Below are 15,079 nucleotides of genomic sequence, written 5' to 3'. Positions count from 1 at the left end.
CCTTCAGGAAGGTCAGCAACAGCCACCTGCCTTGTAGACATGGTGTTTAGGGAATTCGGCAGTAGGCACTCCCCTTTCCTCACCAAGGTTTTCCATTGATAAATGCTTCAATTTGAAAAGTCAGCCTCAGTTGCTGCTACAGTACTTTTAGGGAGCAGATATTTTCTGAAGTGTTAACAAGCACAGATCATTCTTCCTTCCACACTTACGATGTCTTGTTTCTTCACATCAGGTGGTATATTTCTCTGCTACTTATCCCTATGTTATGCTGCTTATCTTGTTCTTCCGTGGTGTAACACTGCCTGGAGCAAAGGAAGGCATTTTATTCTATATAACTCCCAACTTCAGTAAGCTTTCAGACTCTGAGGTAAATATTCAATCCTTGTAAACAAAAGTTTCACTACTAACTGTTCACGTTTCAGACATATGACCTGCTCCTCAAGTGCAGAAACAGATTTTTAAAAAAATTATTTCCTGCAATCAGGTTTGGCTGGATGCTGCCACACAGATTTTCTTCTCCTATGGTTTGGGTCTTGGTTCACTGATTGCCCTTGGAAGTTACAACCCTTTCCACAATAATGTTTACAGGTAAGCAGATGACTGCACATATTACAATGGCACTTTCCTGTCTCAGCTGGAGCTGGATTCTGTCTTTCTGTGTACTGTATCATTGACATAAGATGTGGTCTCGGATCGGAATATTGAATGTTATATCTAACTAGCAATGAGATGTATAACTGCATTACACTCATGGGAGAGACAGTATGACTTGTCCAGCGTGAAATGGAACCCAAACTGTGAAATCCTAAATCATTCAGTCTTTTCACAGGAAAAAAGGGTAATATACTGATGAACAGTAGCATTGCTTTACCTGCTGCTTAATGCACCTTACCTTTATTTCAGGGACTCCATCATAGTGTGCTGCATAAACTCATGCACAAGCATGTTTGCTGGCTTTGTCATCTTCTCCATTGTTGGATTCATGGCTAATGTCACAAAGAGGCCTATTGCAGATGTTGCAGCATCAGGTATCCAATATATTTTTCTCCAAGTTGTTCAGTGGCATCAGTTATTTTTTTGTTTGTATGTCGTATCCAACTGCTTCATGTAATTGTTCAAAATCCCTCCCTCAAAACACTCCTCAGCCCCCTGTCATTTCAGTCGCCCTTACTGATCGCAAAAGGGAGAGGATTGTTTCAAGGCTCTCAAGGCAGCACCAGCAAAATCATTTCATGTCGAGCAGACTGTCTGCCCGCCTGCCTAGTGCTCTCAAACCTTTGGTGTGGAGAGTGGTCAGCCAGAGACTCATCTTGGGCTGATGCAATGAATACTAATGAATACAACTTACAGGGAATGCATTTACAAGAGGTGGCAGCACAGTTTGCTGCTTCAGTGCTTAGCTGTGACGTCAGATTATGAGCCTCTTCCTACCGAAATTCTTAAAAGCAAACTGAAAGGAGCACTGACGGTCATTATGTTTTTGGAGCCTATATTCTCAAATTCAATTAGGTTTTTAAATCCTTTCACTGTTTCTTGAGGTTAAGCCCTTTGAGGCAGATCCGTTTCTCACCTGTTCAGACCTACAGCTATCAGCCAATTTTATGGGACCCTTTATTACGAAAGTCATTTTACTTAGGGCAGTAAGGTGTCCATGGAAGGATTCTGCTATTCTTTGCAATTCCTTGTCTTTCTTCCAGATGAAAAACCTTAAAGTAGCAGAGCAGATGGTTGCCCTAACCCAGCTGGTGTACCAGATAATAATTTAGCAGTTCTGGCCACAGGGAGGGATCTGATAACTGAAAGCTTGGTTGGAAGTCGCTGGTGGACAAAATATGTCTTATTATACTAGCAAACATTTCCCATTGATGAAATATTCCCTCAGTTAGAAAAGCAGAGAATTTAAGCCCTAAAAATAATCTTCCATAAACTACACATAAAAAGAAATTAGCAAAAAAATTATGATGGCATACACTGTTGTCAAAAAATGCTCTGGAAAGTCAGTGGTGTGTGAAATAAGCTGCTTTGATTTATGTATTTGGTACAGATGTAACTATATGAAGACTACACCTGCAAACAAAACAATATTTTTATATCATATTAAGCTCCTAAACACATTTTAAGGTACCTAAGATAACAGACTTTTCAAAGATGCACATGACCTCCTGTGGCCAGTAATTGCAAAGGATATTTGGAATTTTGACCTTTTAATTAAGGCTTCTATTTCTCCTAGCAAGCTCAGAAACTGATGCTTTATTTTAGCACCATGAGACATGCTGTTTTGTGATCTTTTATACAGCTTTGTAAAACAAACAATATTATTAAAAGCTGTAGCTGCATTTTGGTGGAATGTGTAACAGAGTAAAATTAAGAACATATTTATCTATAGTTTATTTTGCTTTTACTACGGCCATTTGGAAGGCATTCCAATCATTGCTGCTGCTGCTAGCAAATAATTGTTTCAAAATCTGCATTGCATTTACTTTGACAGTTCAAGAGTCTAATGCCAATCCTTGCTTCACTGTTTTGAAAGCTATTATGTCCAACCAATTGTCACAGGCAGACTTACTTTTAATGAAAACTGAAAAATCAGATACCCCCTTAGGTGAGGCACACTAATTTTATTTCTGTGATTATTTAGTTTGCTACAGGTTTCCCTCTTAACCTGACATCAGCTGGTTTCCAGCTATCCTATGACAACAAAAAGAGCTCCTTCTTTTTTAATAAGAATTTATATTCCCCTTCCACCACTATGCCCCCGTCAGCAGTTAGTAGGAACACAAATGAAAAGGTTTGCCTGCTTACAACTACATAGTTTATTAAAATGTGTATTTTAAGATAATTAATAGAATGGACTAGCCAATGGGAATACTGTAAATGCTGGAAAGTAAATCTTCTCCGTTTCTGAGCCGTCTTTGTTTCTCTTCTGAACTACTTGGTGGAAAGCAGAAGATTACAGCTATCAATAACTACTTGAGAGGGAGAGAAAGCTGATCAGTACCTGAAGATGTAATCCTAGCCAAGGATAACATTCCCTGTCTTTGCTATACAAAGCTGTCTCTCAGGAGCAGCTTCTGAACTGCATCTACTATTTTGCTTGGTTGGTTTGGGAGTTTTTTGGGTTTGTTTGTTTGTTTGTTTTGGTTGGTTCATTTTAAAAGCAAGATACATGCACTGACTTCTTGGTCAGTTGAACACTGATTAAGCTGAAATCCCTGGTCAGATACTGCATCCATGGCTGAGTCATTCGAATAAACCTAAAACCTATGCATCATCAGGAGCAAATAATCACAACACCCAATCAATCACATTGACATTTTCTCTCCTGTTTCTCCTACCAGGCCCTGGACTGGCATTTCTAGCTTATCCAGAAGCAGTGACACAGTTACCAATTTCTCCTTTGTGGGCAATACTGTTCTTCTCCATGTTGCTTATGCTCGGAATTGACAGTCAGGTAAAACTGGTGTAAAAATTAGTAATGAAGACAAGTTTTCTGCAACTGTATGGTACGAGGTTGGCGCGCCTCTGTGCATTCTGCACTGCCAGCTATTAGTGGTGCAGAATGGAATAATCAGATAAATAATAGGAGGTACTACGGAGAGGAAAGACTAAGAGGTTCAAGGAGCCTGGGATAGTCAAAAACTGATACTAAGACACTTTCACTTTTTCATGAACTGTTGGAAGCATATACAAAGTGTGCAGAAAATTTATTCTGCAGACAAAAGGAACTTTCTTTGAAATCTTAACCATTCAATCACAATATTAAAAATACCTTTGCAATGTTCATCAATGTAGAATCATAGACTCATAGAATAGCTTGGGTTGGAAGGGACCTCTAAAGGTCACCTAGTCCAACCCCCCTGCCGTGGGCAGGGCCATCTTCCACTAGATCAGGTCGCTCAGAGCCCCGTCCAACCTGACCTGGAATGTTTCCAGGGATGGGGCATCCACCACCTCTCTGGGCAACCTGTGCCAGTGTTTCACCACCCTCAGCACAAAACATTTCTTTTTTCTCAGTGTCAGAAGACACTGAGGTATGCTTTACAAGGTTTAGATGCCACAAATATTTCTGAAAGGTGACTTCAGAACTTACCAAGTGGAGCAAAAAGATGCAGCGCACATTTCATTTTAAGCATATGAATGTCAGGAGCAAATTCAGGAGGCAGTAGGCTCATTACTGAGGACGTTCTGCGTCTTAGCGTGTTCTGAAATCACTTCCCAATGGTAAGGATCAAGATTTTATTGGTTCAGGCCTTAGCTAAGAGTTAGAGATGGTATCTGACAACTGGAAATTAATGGAAAGGCACAACTAGAGGGTTTGCAAATCCAAATAAGATACTCTCCAGTTACTGGCTAGGTTAAATAATTAAATAATGAAATAATTGTCATGCAATCATTAAAAAATGTTTATTGCAAAACAAACAAAAAAGCACACAGAACAGGAAAAAGCACTTTACATGCTAGAAAGGACTGTCCAACAAAAGCATTCATTAATCAGTAATAATTTTAATACAGATAGCAACTCTATTGTAAGCACTAATGTGCTGCCTTACTTTGCAAAGCATACTTTGAGGACTTTGTCAGGGAAGTCCCTTCTGCCTGCTGAAATGTTTGGTCATTTGTATGTGACCGATCATAGGCAGATGTGTTTACTCCCAATCAGTTGCAGTTGTCAAACCAGCACCTTACCGTCATTAGCACAGTCTTCATAGCACGTAAAGAAATATGAGAATTACTAGCTTAGTACTGTACTAGTCTTTCAGTAGAGAAAATCCATCATTTTCTATAAATCCAAGTTGACTTCAGCCTGTGAACCCAAATACAAAAAGACCAAGAGGGCATTTCATCCTGCAACATGAAAAGAAGCTGAAAATGTATGTTTTCTATTTCTTTGTTTTTCAGTAAGCTTCAGGCTTGACTTTAAAACCTATTGCTCAATCTGGGGGGAAACTACTGTGAAATTAATTGGGTCAAAAATATTCTTGAAAGAACTTGTCTCTAGGCAACTAACAGCTGAGGAAGGTAGTCTAATATTATTAAAAAGAATATATATCTACAGGCTGTCATGCTTTCTTCATTTTCTGTCTATCAGTGAAACATTTCATATGCTATAATTTGTAGGAACTATAACTGTTGGTTGAATTCTGATTGCACTGCTGGAAATCAATAAAAATTTACATACCTTCTGTTTTTCATTATTTCAGCCATCGTAATGACAACATTGATTTTGAATATAAACATAGAGTAAAAATCTGAAGTATGACCATGCTTTCCATTTGGAAGACCACATCCTCAGCAAAAATCTTACCATTGCATTGACTTTTCTGGGGGTACAAAAAGTATTTGATTTATAACATATGAGAATCAATCTTGTGTCCTTAAGCTTCACTCTGAAGCACCGATGTGATTACACTTTTTGTCTCTGTTGACTTTCATGTATGTGAGTAAATCACAGGAAGAAGTGTAAGTTTTTGAAGGATCTAGGAGCCAAAGCCTTCAACTGTAGGTGTATTGTCTTCTATCACAAGAAAGAGCACTTTATCTTCATAAAGCACAGGCTATAGTTCACAATCTGGAATTTTGAGTGTTTTTCTAGCTGGAAATCTTTTTGCACAAATCTGTTTAGACAGAAACGAGGATATTCAGAAGCACTGCTTCCACTGAAGTGGAATTTTCATTTATCATTTAATGGATGCAGCCTTAGGCCAGTAATGAGTAGTATTGAAAACTCCTCCCCTAAATGTAATCTTGCTGTTGTAGTGCATTGCATTGTATTTTATTTCTAACTTTACTTGCAGTTCTGCACTGTGGAAGGATTCATAACAGCTTTGGTGGATGAATTTCCGAAGTTACTGCGCAATCGAAGGGAAATCTTCATTGCTGTTGTATGCATTGTTTCCTATCTGATAGGGCTGTCCAATATTACTCAGGTATGTTCTGCAGAAGAATGTGATCTTATGTCTGACAGCATCTGTTTCATTTCCCCCTTCCCCTGCCCCAACCAGGAATCATTGCAAACCATTGAAGTGGCAGGGATCTATCATCGACACTATCTAAAGACTTCTGGCAGCAAACATTAACTTATAAGTGTAAAATGCCTGTAGTCCGTGGATGCAGTGAGGCCTACTTCATGGTTCAGGTGACAAGAAAATACACACCTCTACAATCTGTCTTACAGTCCAAGAAGTGGTAGCTAGGGGTGTTCTCCATTGCTTCCTGTGATCCACTAGATTGCAAACTATTTCAAGGAAATGATTGAATTATTGAACAAAGTAAATTGAAGTAAAGTGAAATCAAACCAGTTAACTGAATTCTAGCAGTAATCTAATTTTTGTCAGTATTGACCTCGACCATTATAAGACTTTAACCTGTTAACTTTAATTAATTTACGCCTATTCGCCACTGTTAGTTTGTAGCTTGCATTTTAATCCATCTTGAAATTGGAGTCCTTACTATTTATTTTAACACTTCCTTCTTGTATGTTTTAGGGTGGTATCTATGTGTTTAAGCTTTTTGACTACTACTCTGCCAGTGGAATGAGTCTCTTGTTCCTTGTATTCTTTGAGTGCATCTCGATATCCTGGTGCTACGGTAAACGATATGTTTTTATTTTTTCCATGTTTTGCACATCATAAGGATACTTCATCTACTGATTCGTTCTTTTGTGTGTGCACATGCTGAGGGTGGAACTGAAATTGGCCTTGTTTTATATGCATATAATTCCACTGAGGACTCAAAGTTGGCTTGTGGAAGGTACTTCTGCCTCTTTAAAACACCCTATGTGTAAGCCTGGAAGTCATTAGATGCTCAGTGTTTCAGGAATACTAAATAGGTGACATCTCCCTCTTTTTTCCTGTCCCCCTTCCTTGGAAAGCCTGGATCTTCAGAGGTGTTAGGAACTGTTGTTCTCAACATAATGACTTAGGTCTTTTGGACTTCATAATGTTTCATTTCCAGAAGTGACTCTGTCACTCTAGGATCTTGCAGTGAGAGCCAGGCTTCTTGGTCAGTTGTATCTTGCATAATTGCCCTAAAATATCCAGAAGTCTGGACTGACAAGCTCTGGGTATAAAGATTAATGAATATGTATCATATTCTTGCCAGAGTATTTGTGCATTTGACCTTAGTTCTGTGTTAGCTAGTCCAAGGACCTACTCTCATGATTACTAAGGCACTTCAGCTTACATTACAAAACTGATTCACAGCTAGATAACTGGAGTCTTTCTGCTGTCTTTTAATGGGCTTAAGAGGATGGAACAGCATTTTATAGGGGAGGGATACTGCATATGAATCCAGCAAATGCGAATGGAAAAATACACCAGCTAAATAATGAAGAAATCAAATATGAAGTTATAAATAATATGATAGACATACCTTTTAGAAGATGATGGAGTGCTGGTAGGTAACAGCAGCAGCAGAAGGGCTACTCTTTGATTTCATATGCAGTTCTGCATGTATATGGTGTGCATATATCCACACAGAGTGACGCTGGTTAACATTAGGATGGATTTTTTTTTTTAAATTTAATTTGTAAAATATAATTCTAAATCTTTCGTTCTAATAAGACTTAGAGTTGAAATTAACCAAGGGCATTTATTGCATCTGACCTTCATATGTACAGACTTACTCAGCCTTTGCATGGGAATAAGTTTGCTGGTCGCTAATAATTAATTAATTATGATGTGGAAGAATGAGAACAAATGATTCTTGCTGCTTCTGAGTTTCCACATTTCTTTCCCATTCAGATAGGTGAAAAGTTATGTTGGGGTCTGTATAGAGCTTCCAAATATACCTCATCATTTATGACAGTGTCTCTCAAAACCACTGAGCTTTCAATTGCATCAATTATCTGATATGTTTCTATACTGTTTCTTGTTTCTGTATTTAGGTGTTAATAGATTTTATGACAACATCCAAGAGATGGTGGGATACAGACCCTGCATCTGGTGGAAACTCTGCTGGTCATTTTTCACTCCCATCATTGTGGCAGTAAGGAACAAACTTTTATTATATGATTCAAAGGATGTAAATGAGGTGGACTGTATACTACAGCATTGCCATTTCCACCCCCACAGGTTCATATTAACTCTGACCTCATTCCTTTTTTAAGGATTTGAGCAATTCCATTGAAGGCAATAGGCAAAAACCAGTGTCATTAGAGGAAGCCTGTACCCTAAGAAAAGAGGCCTTGCACAATTTCAAGATTTGTATTAGTCCTCTGGAAATGGTAACTAGTCAAGAGTTTGACTTGGCAGAGATAGAAAACTGTAAGAAACAAATTTTGACCATTTCTTGTATTCTTAGATAAAGTTTAGCAATCTGCCTAAAGTTTAAATTTTCCATATACACAAAAATGCCCACATTTTGTAAACTGAATTCCTTCACAGGCACTATTCTGGTAACAGACTAGTATTATAAACTGATACTCTTCTCTCATGGGATTCTGTGGAATACATTACCCAGTTTATACTGCAGTGCTACTATTTTTTCTGGCAAACCTTGCAAGGGTTTCGTGCACTGGAAACCACAGTACAGTCTTTTCGATTCTAAACTTTATCCAGTTAAGCCCGTACAGTACATTTTGAAATAATAAGCAAAGAAATGTAAATTTACTGCACATAATGTAGGCAATCCAGATGCAATATAAAAAACTGTAATCAAGCAGACGCTATTACACATGACACAATACTTCTCGCTTACTGATATTTCTTTGATATTCCCATACAGGTAGCCCAAGGCCATAGAAAAGCAAAGACAGACCACTAAAGAGAGGAAATGTGTTTATATTGAGGGTTCCTTGATTCATCTCTACCCAGATGAAGGCAGCCTTCGTTTTTCTGAAAACAAGTGTTCAGGAAGGAATAAAAAATGCATTTTGTTTGTTTTAGTGGTATAGTAGGAAGATGACCAACATTGTATGTAAAACTTACCAGATTTCTCCTTCCTTGTAAAGTCTTCAGCAGAATTTGTTGTCCAGTGCAAGTCCACAGGTGGTGATGATGTGCTAATAAAATCTGCCACTCCACGTTCTCCTCTCTGGGAATATGTTCTGCACAAGGCCTGAACCTGGGATCAGAATGAGCTTCCTTTTTGCTGGTTCAGTTTAGCAGGTTTCCCTGATGCAGGCTGCTTTAGACATTTGAAACAGGCCAGGGTAGAAGTCTTCCTTGGGAACTTGAAGGAAAAAATACCATGTTTGCAGGTCACCTGTTTGAAAACAACACAAAAGCAACCCACAAGTGCTGCTGATCAATGGTGCAGTATACATGTGTATGCAGATATTATTCTCCAGGACCCCCATCTTTACCAGTAGCCCCCTTCCCTCTGATTTTGTGCAGGTTATCTGAGGACTCTACTAGTATCAGTGGATTCCCCGTACCAGCATACCTGGATAATGCGAGATGCAGGTTATGTATGTGAAAATATAGTGTTAACTTGAAACATTAAGATTAATTTTGGTAAGAGGCTTCTTGGGGAAACTATCTCCTCATCTCTTGTTATTGAACAACTCAAAGTGGTTTTTTAATTTCCTAAGATAAGTTCTGTTACAGAGACAAATCTGTAGCCACTTACTGAACTGCAGGTTCCATTCTTGACTGCCCTCATTTTCCATTATGCGTTTGTTCAGAGGATCTGAACAATATCAAAGCCTCTGGCCAAAGCTCTCTTAGGTGGCAATATTAGAGAGGTCAGTGCAGAGCCAGGCTTTAAAGAACATTTCTTATTCAGAGCCTCTAGGAGCCTGTTGCTGACCAGTACAGTAGAGCTGTACTGATACTATTATTCCAATAAGAAATTTAGTGGAAACAAACAAACAGCTTCACAATTGCAGAATTTACAGTTCAGTTATTTACACATTCCCACACTAGAGATTAAGCTAGCAGGGAATCGGTCAGTGCAGTGGGCTGACATTTGCCTGTTTTCTGCAACCTCCATCTGGAAGACTGACCTGCAGGGCCCATCTACAAGCTAGTGCCTGGCGGCCATCACAAGGGACCAAAGGAACCCTTTTCTCCTTGCCTGGATGTGAAGGCAGGCTCATTGAGGTCCCAGTCAATCCAGAAAAACTCTTGAACACAGAACACGCTGGAAATCTCATCCAAATCTTCTTTTCCGCTGTATTTTTCAGGGAGTATTTATCTTCAGTGCTGTCCAAATGACTCCTCTCACAATGGGAAGTTACGTTTTCCCAAAATGGGGCCAAGGGGTTGGCTGGTTCATGGCTTTGTCTTCCATGGTGCTGATACCAGGCTATATGGCATATATGTTTCTAACCCTGAAAGGCTCCTTAAAACAGGTAAGTCTCTCTTTTTCCCGACTGCATTATTTCATCTTGTGAGACCTGTGCACGCTGATAAAAGATAGAAAAAGATTTTCTACTCTATCTTTCCTGTGACCTCACTTGCTTAGCCCAGTTATTTTGCATTGAGCTGAAGAACATAAAAACAAGTACCAAACAAACAAAAGACAAGACAGTGTCTGTACCATCTGTTGTTAAACATAATTCACCACATTAAATGTGGTACTTATCTCTGGACTTCGACAGTTCCAGACACTTTGCATCCCAGCTCCTTACACCTAGAAAGCAAAGTAGCAGTTTACAAAACATGTAAATTTGTCCTTATTAATGCAAGACATACTGTCATGTATCAAGGCAGGTGATGCTCTAAGGAATTGGAATCAAACTGTTAGGACTAAACCCACGTAACTCTTGGTTTCCATGAGTCTGCTCACAGTGACCCTATTTAGCATCTCCCTGCAATGTGATCAGATTTGAGCTCCTGTTGTGCGTTACGTGTTCTAAGTTACAACGGCTGCCTTGTTCTGCTGCAGCTGAGAGAAAGTACATGTAAAATCTTAGGAGCATATTTTATGATTATGCTGCACTTCCCTTTAGTCTTTATTTAAGGGATTTCTATGAACAGTTACTTCATGAAGAATGTGGAGGCCTTTTTCTCATTGCACTGTGCTCTTAGCCTCTCCCCGATTCCTTATTCCATTTGTTAAAAGGAGATGACACTCCCCATGTGAGAGAGGCGTTGTAGGGCTTAAATCCATTTTAAGGTCCTCGGAGAAATGCTGCTAAAGGAGTGTGAAATGTTAATAAGGTTATTGGCCAGTACACTGTTTAGAAATCACGTACAATTGCCATACTTATTTTCTTTTAATCTGGGTGCATCCTCAGTTTTCCCTCTCCAGCCAATAATCTCATTCGGTGCATAAGAGACACTTCTTCAGCACAAGTATTGAAACACGCATCTCTGTCCTCTATGATTGTGGGAACCAAAGATTGTCAAAATGAATTTGTCAGAATTTCTGGAATATTCTAGAATCAACCGACAGAGCCATCCTTGCAAAGGGACAGATGATCTTAAGCAGAACTGACGAGTAATGCCTCATGAATTGCTCAGATCTTGATCCAAATCTTTGTCTTCAGCAAATTTTAAAAGACTCGGTGAGGCTTCAAAGAAGTCTACCAAAAAAATTTCTGGGTTTTTTTTTCCCCCTGCTTGTTCTTAGCTCCTACATTTTGAATATCTTTCCCTTGGTCTTATGGAAACGTTTATGTGCAAATGGAGAATCGTTGCTCTAAAATGTAGCTGCTTCTTGGGCAGAGCTGTATAAGACCACAGTAAATGTTCGTCATCTCAGCCTTGCTGTGGATTAAGGTCTCGTTTTTGAAAGCATTGACAAATGATCATTAGATAATAGGAGGAGCCTGCACCACTCACAGGCTTTGAGGATCAAAACTGGGCTCTCTTTCTCGACACGAATGTGAGCTAGGCAGATAGTTCTCCTTCATGAAAGGAGAACACAAAAGGACTAGGAAAGACAGAATAGAAATAAAACAATCTTAAATACAAGTCTACTTTACCTGTTGTATCCTTGGAGGTAGGAACTCCCAGAAGCTGCAGCCGATACTCTCTAGTCCCTTCCGCTCCCCGGGGAGGGTCACCATCACATCTGAGATCCAGGTTTGAGTCCCTGCTGCCCACTGCAGACTTGCAGCCTCTATGCTAGACCTGTGGGCTCGCAGCCGAGTCCCTCCTCCCCTGCCCCACGCTGCAGTCTCTCCTCATTTCTTTTCCCCAGGCATGCTCAGTTGTTAGTGCCTGGTGGCACCTACCATTTTGCATGTGGTCTTTCAACTCCTACTGTCATGTTCAGAACACAGCTAAAACTGGTTTTAGTGTACGCGATTTACTGCCTATTTGGTCCCTTGGGAGATAAACAGCATTTTTCATTTTAGCTCTAATGCCTAGACAGAAGTGTTTAGGATTGCCTTTAAAAAGAACAAAAAGTAAGCTTAGAAACAGTTTTTTGACTGCCTCACATTTATTGCTGTTCTTTAAACAGCGCATCCAAGTAATGATTCAGCCAAGTGAAGACATCACTCATCCTGAAAACGGGCCAGACCAGGCCCAACAGAGCAACTCTGCAAACAAAGAAGCCTACATCTAAACTTCTGTATTGTAAAAGTACCAATACTGCTTCAGAAAAACAAAAAATATGGTTGAATATGACCACAAATTTATGTCTGAGAATATAATTACCTACCTCTAGTGGCAAAAAAAAAAAAAAAAAAAGAAAAAAAGAAAAAAGGTCATCTCCACTATAAGGGAATCGCCATGGGTATGATCCAACCGTTGCGCGAGCTCAGATGTTGACAGTGTTTTGTGTTCTCTGGCAATCCACAGACTGTTAATGTTTTTATCCTTTCACAATAATAGTTGCATATCCTGGAACTTGTAAATTGATGTGCCAAGACCTTTTTAATCTACCTTTTAGCACGACTATTTCAAGTTTTGTGCTGCTCATTTTTAGTAGTTTATCAGTATTTCTTACTGCTGAATCCCAAGACTGTTATTTCTGACTCTGCAGGAGTAAAATTAAGTTTGGAATTGTTTTGTACAAAAGAATGAAGTATTTTGTAAACAAGTGATTTCCAGTGAAAAAGTCTGCCTTTAAAATTTGTTCCAGTCAAGGCCATTTGAGGGGGAAGAGACTTCCTTCAATTAACAGTACACACAGCCTTTATAAACATTCCTAGTGCAAATTAAGTTATATGGCTGTTTGGCAATACAGCATGGAATGGCTGTAAATGCTACCTGTACTTAGCCTTTCGGGATAATTTTCAAACAAGATCGTAAATTTCTTTAAAAATATATATACTATTTCTTATAAAAAGAACATATCTTTGTGAATCAATACTACATGGATCGCAGATGTTAGAGGCAAAAATATGACTTCTAACTTTTTTAGCAAAATGAGAAGTAATATCCAAGAGCTCTTAAAGATTGCCAGGAGTAAAAGAAATACAAAGTATTTGCAATTCAAGCTCAGAGTGCTTGAGCTTTTATTATGCTGTTATTATTCTACTATTATTGCATTGCCACCAAATAGAAACCAAAACAATGGCTTAAAAGATTGAAGCTTATCCTTGTAATTCTAAGTTAGGGTTTAATTCACAACTGTTCTTTTTAATCCGTTAAAGGACCTTAACAGTTTCTAATAAGCAAATTACAAAATATGGATCGCTAGCACTTTGAAAACAGTTTTATTTTTATTTACATATTATTTGTGGTGACGAAGGCATGAGGGAAAGCTATTTCAATAATACAAAAAATCTCCACTCGGGCTCAGTCTGCATTTGCCACACAGCTAGAAAGCCCATTCAGCTCATGGAAGTTCTTCCCTGTGTGGAAAATGCAGTGGTTAGCCCTGTACGGTATTTCTCGTTTGGCAGCTATATGACAGACACAGAGGATTATGGAAAATGCAGTAGTTGATGTTTGATTGTAAATGACTGTGACAGAACTGTGCAATGAAACATGCTTTTCAGCAAATTTTTGTGCAACGTACAATGTTAGATAGCACAATTTATGTAGAACTACTACGTGAAAAACATGTTAACTGTGAATGTTGGGTTTTTCGTTGTTTTTGTCTGAAGGTGACAAACATGTTCTTGCAATAAGGTATTATTCTCAGAATGTCAAGCACATTATTGTAGAAATAATATATATATATAATACACATGTATTTCAAACTACATCATAAAATCTCAGAGTATGTTTGGTAGATTCGAAACTGTTTCATTCATAGATCAATTGTAAAATATTATGAGATCTAAGCTACATCCTAAATGGCTATAGCCGAAATGCAAAAGTCCTGTAAGTCTTTGGGATTTAGAGGAAAACCGTACGTCCTACGCAAACATTATACATGATACATACACATTATAATTGTGAATTTCATTAGACTAAGGATAAAAATTCCAACTTTCTCTTTATTGTTTAATGTAATCAAGTCCCATGTTGTTATAAGAAAAATGCAGTATTTAATGTTTGATTGTAAACAATTATGACAGATGTTTGACAGACCTGCTCTTTAGCAAAAAGCTGTACAAACGTATCATATAGCACAAAATAGTGTTGTAGAACTACTGTGTGTAAACTGTGAATAGCTGTATCTTTTTTGTAGTACTTGCCCTGAAAAAAAGATTATTGTATGATCATATATGCTTTTTGCAATAAGGAAATATCTGAACACCAAGCAAATCTATCTCTATATAAAGATATATATGTAATATATACATATTCAAAAATATATACAGAGCCTGTTTAAAAGAGTACAGTATTATTTAGTAAATTGCAACCTGTTCTATGGACCAAATGTAAAATATTTATAAATTAAGATGCATTTTAAATGTCTATAAATGGTGTCATAATTAAAGCACGATTGTTATGTAAGTTTCCAAGAGTTTAGAGGAAAAAGAATAAAGGTTATATTATACATTAAATTCAGAATTTTGCAGTCTTTCATTGGACAAAACCAATGGGTGTTATTTTCTGTGAAGCAAGTTCTAAATGTTTCATATATTTATATATATATATATAAAATATATATCCTTTAAATATCAAAATGCTGTATCACACTTGTGATGTGTATAATTAATCCATAATGCTATTTCTATAATTTAGTTGGTACGTGCATCCATTATACAGGAAGCTTAAAAGGTGACAGTTAATAGCCCCACCTGGCATCCTGCTGCTTTAATACTCCTGTAGGAAGGTGGCAGACC

The 15,079-nt window shown here is 38.2% G+C and overlaps 1 protein-coding gene across 3 annotated transcripts in view; it reads left to right on the top strand.

The window, feature by feature from the left end:
* SLC6A1 (solute carrier family 6 member 1) overlaps positions 1 to 14,797 on the top strand; it is a 63,056-nt gene extending 48,259 nt beyond the window's left edge. For all 3 annotated transcript variants that reach the window (XM_076346007.1, XM_076346008.1, XM_076346009.1), the window contains exons 7-15: positions 233 to 367; positions 485 to 588; positions 904 to 1,028; positions 3,339 to 3,451; positions 5,796 to 5,927; positions 6,486 to 6,588; positions 7,886 to 7,986; positions 10,127 to 10,294; positions 12,355 to 14,797. In XM_076346007.1, the coding sequence (XP_076202122.1) occupies positions 233 to 367; positions 485 to 588; positions 904 to 1,028; positions 3,339 to 3,451; positions 5,796 to 5,927; positions 6,486 to 6,588; positions 7,886 to 7,986; positions 10,127 to 10,294; positions 12,355 to 12,459 (1,086 nt within the window). In that variant the 3' untranslated portion in view covers positions 12,460 to 14,797. The remainder of the gene's footprint in view (positions 1 to 232; positions 368 to 484; positions 589 to 903; positions 1,029 to 3,338; positions 3,452 to 5,795; positions 5,928 to 6,485; positions 6,589 to 7,885; positions 7,987 to 10,126; positions 10,295 to 12,354) is intronic.
* The last annotated feature ends 282 nt before the right edge of the window (positions 14,798 to 15,079 follow it).

Source organism: Aptenodytes patagonicus, chromosome 8 (assembly GCF_965638725.1).
Source record: "Aptenodytes patagonicus chromosome 8, bAptPat1.pri.cur, whole genome shotgun sequence".
Lineage (NCBI taxonomy): Eukaryota > Metazoa > Chordata > Aves > Sphenisciformes > Spheniscidae > Aptenodytes > Aptenodytes patagonicus.
Note: the sequence above shows the minus strand (reverse complement) of the source record. Positions and strands in the feature narration are given on the sequence as shown.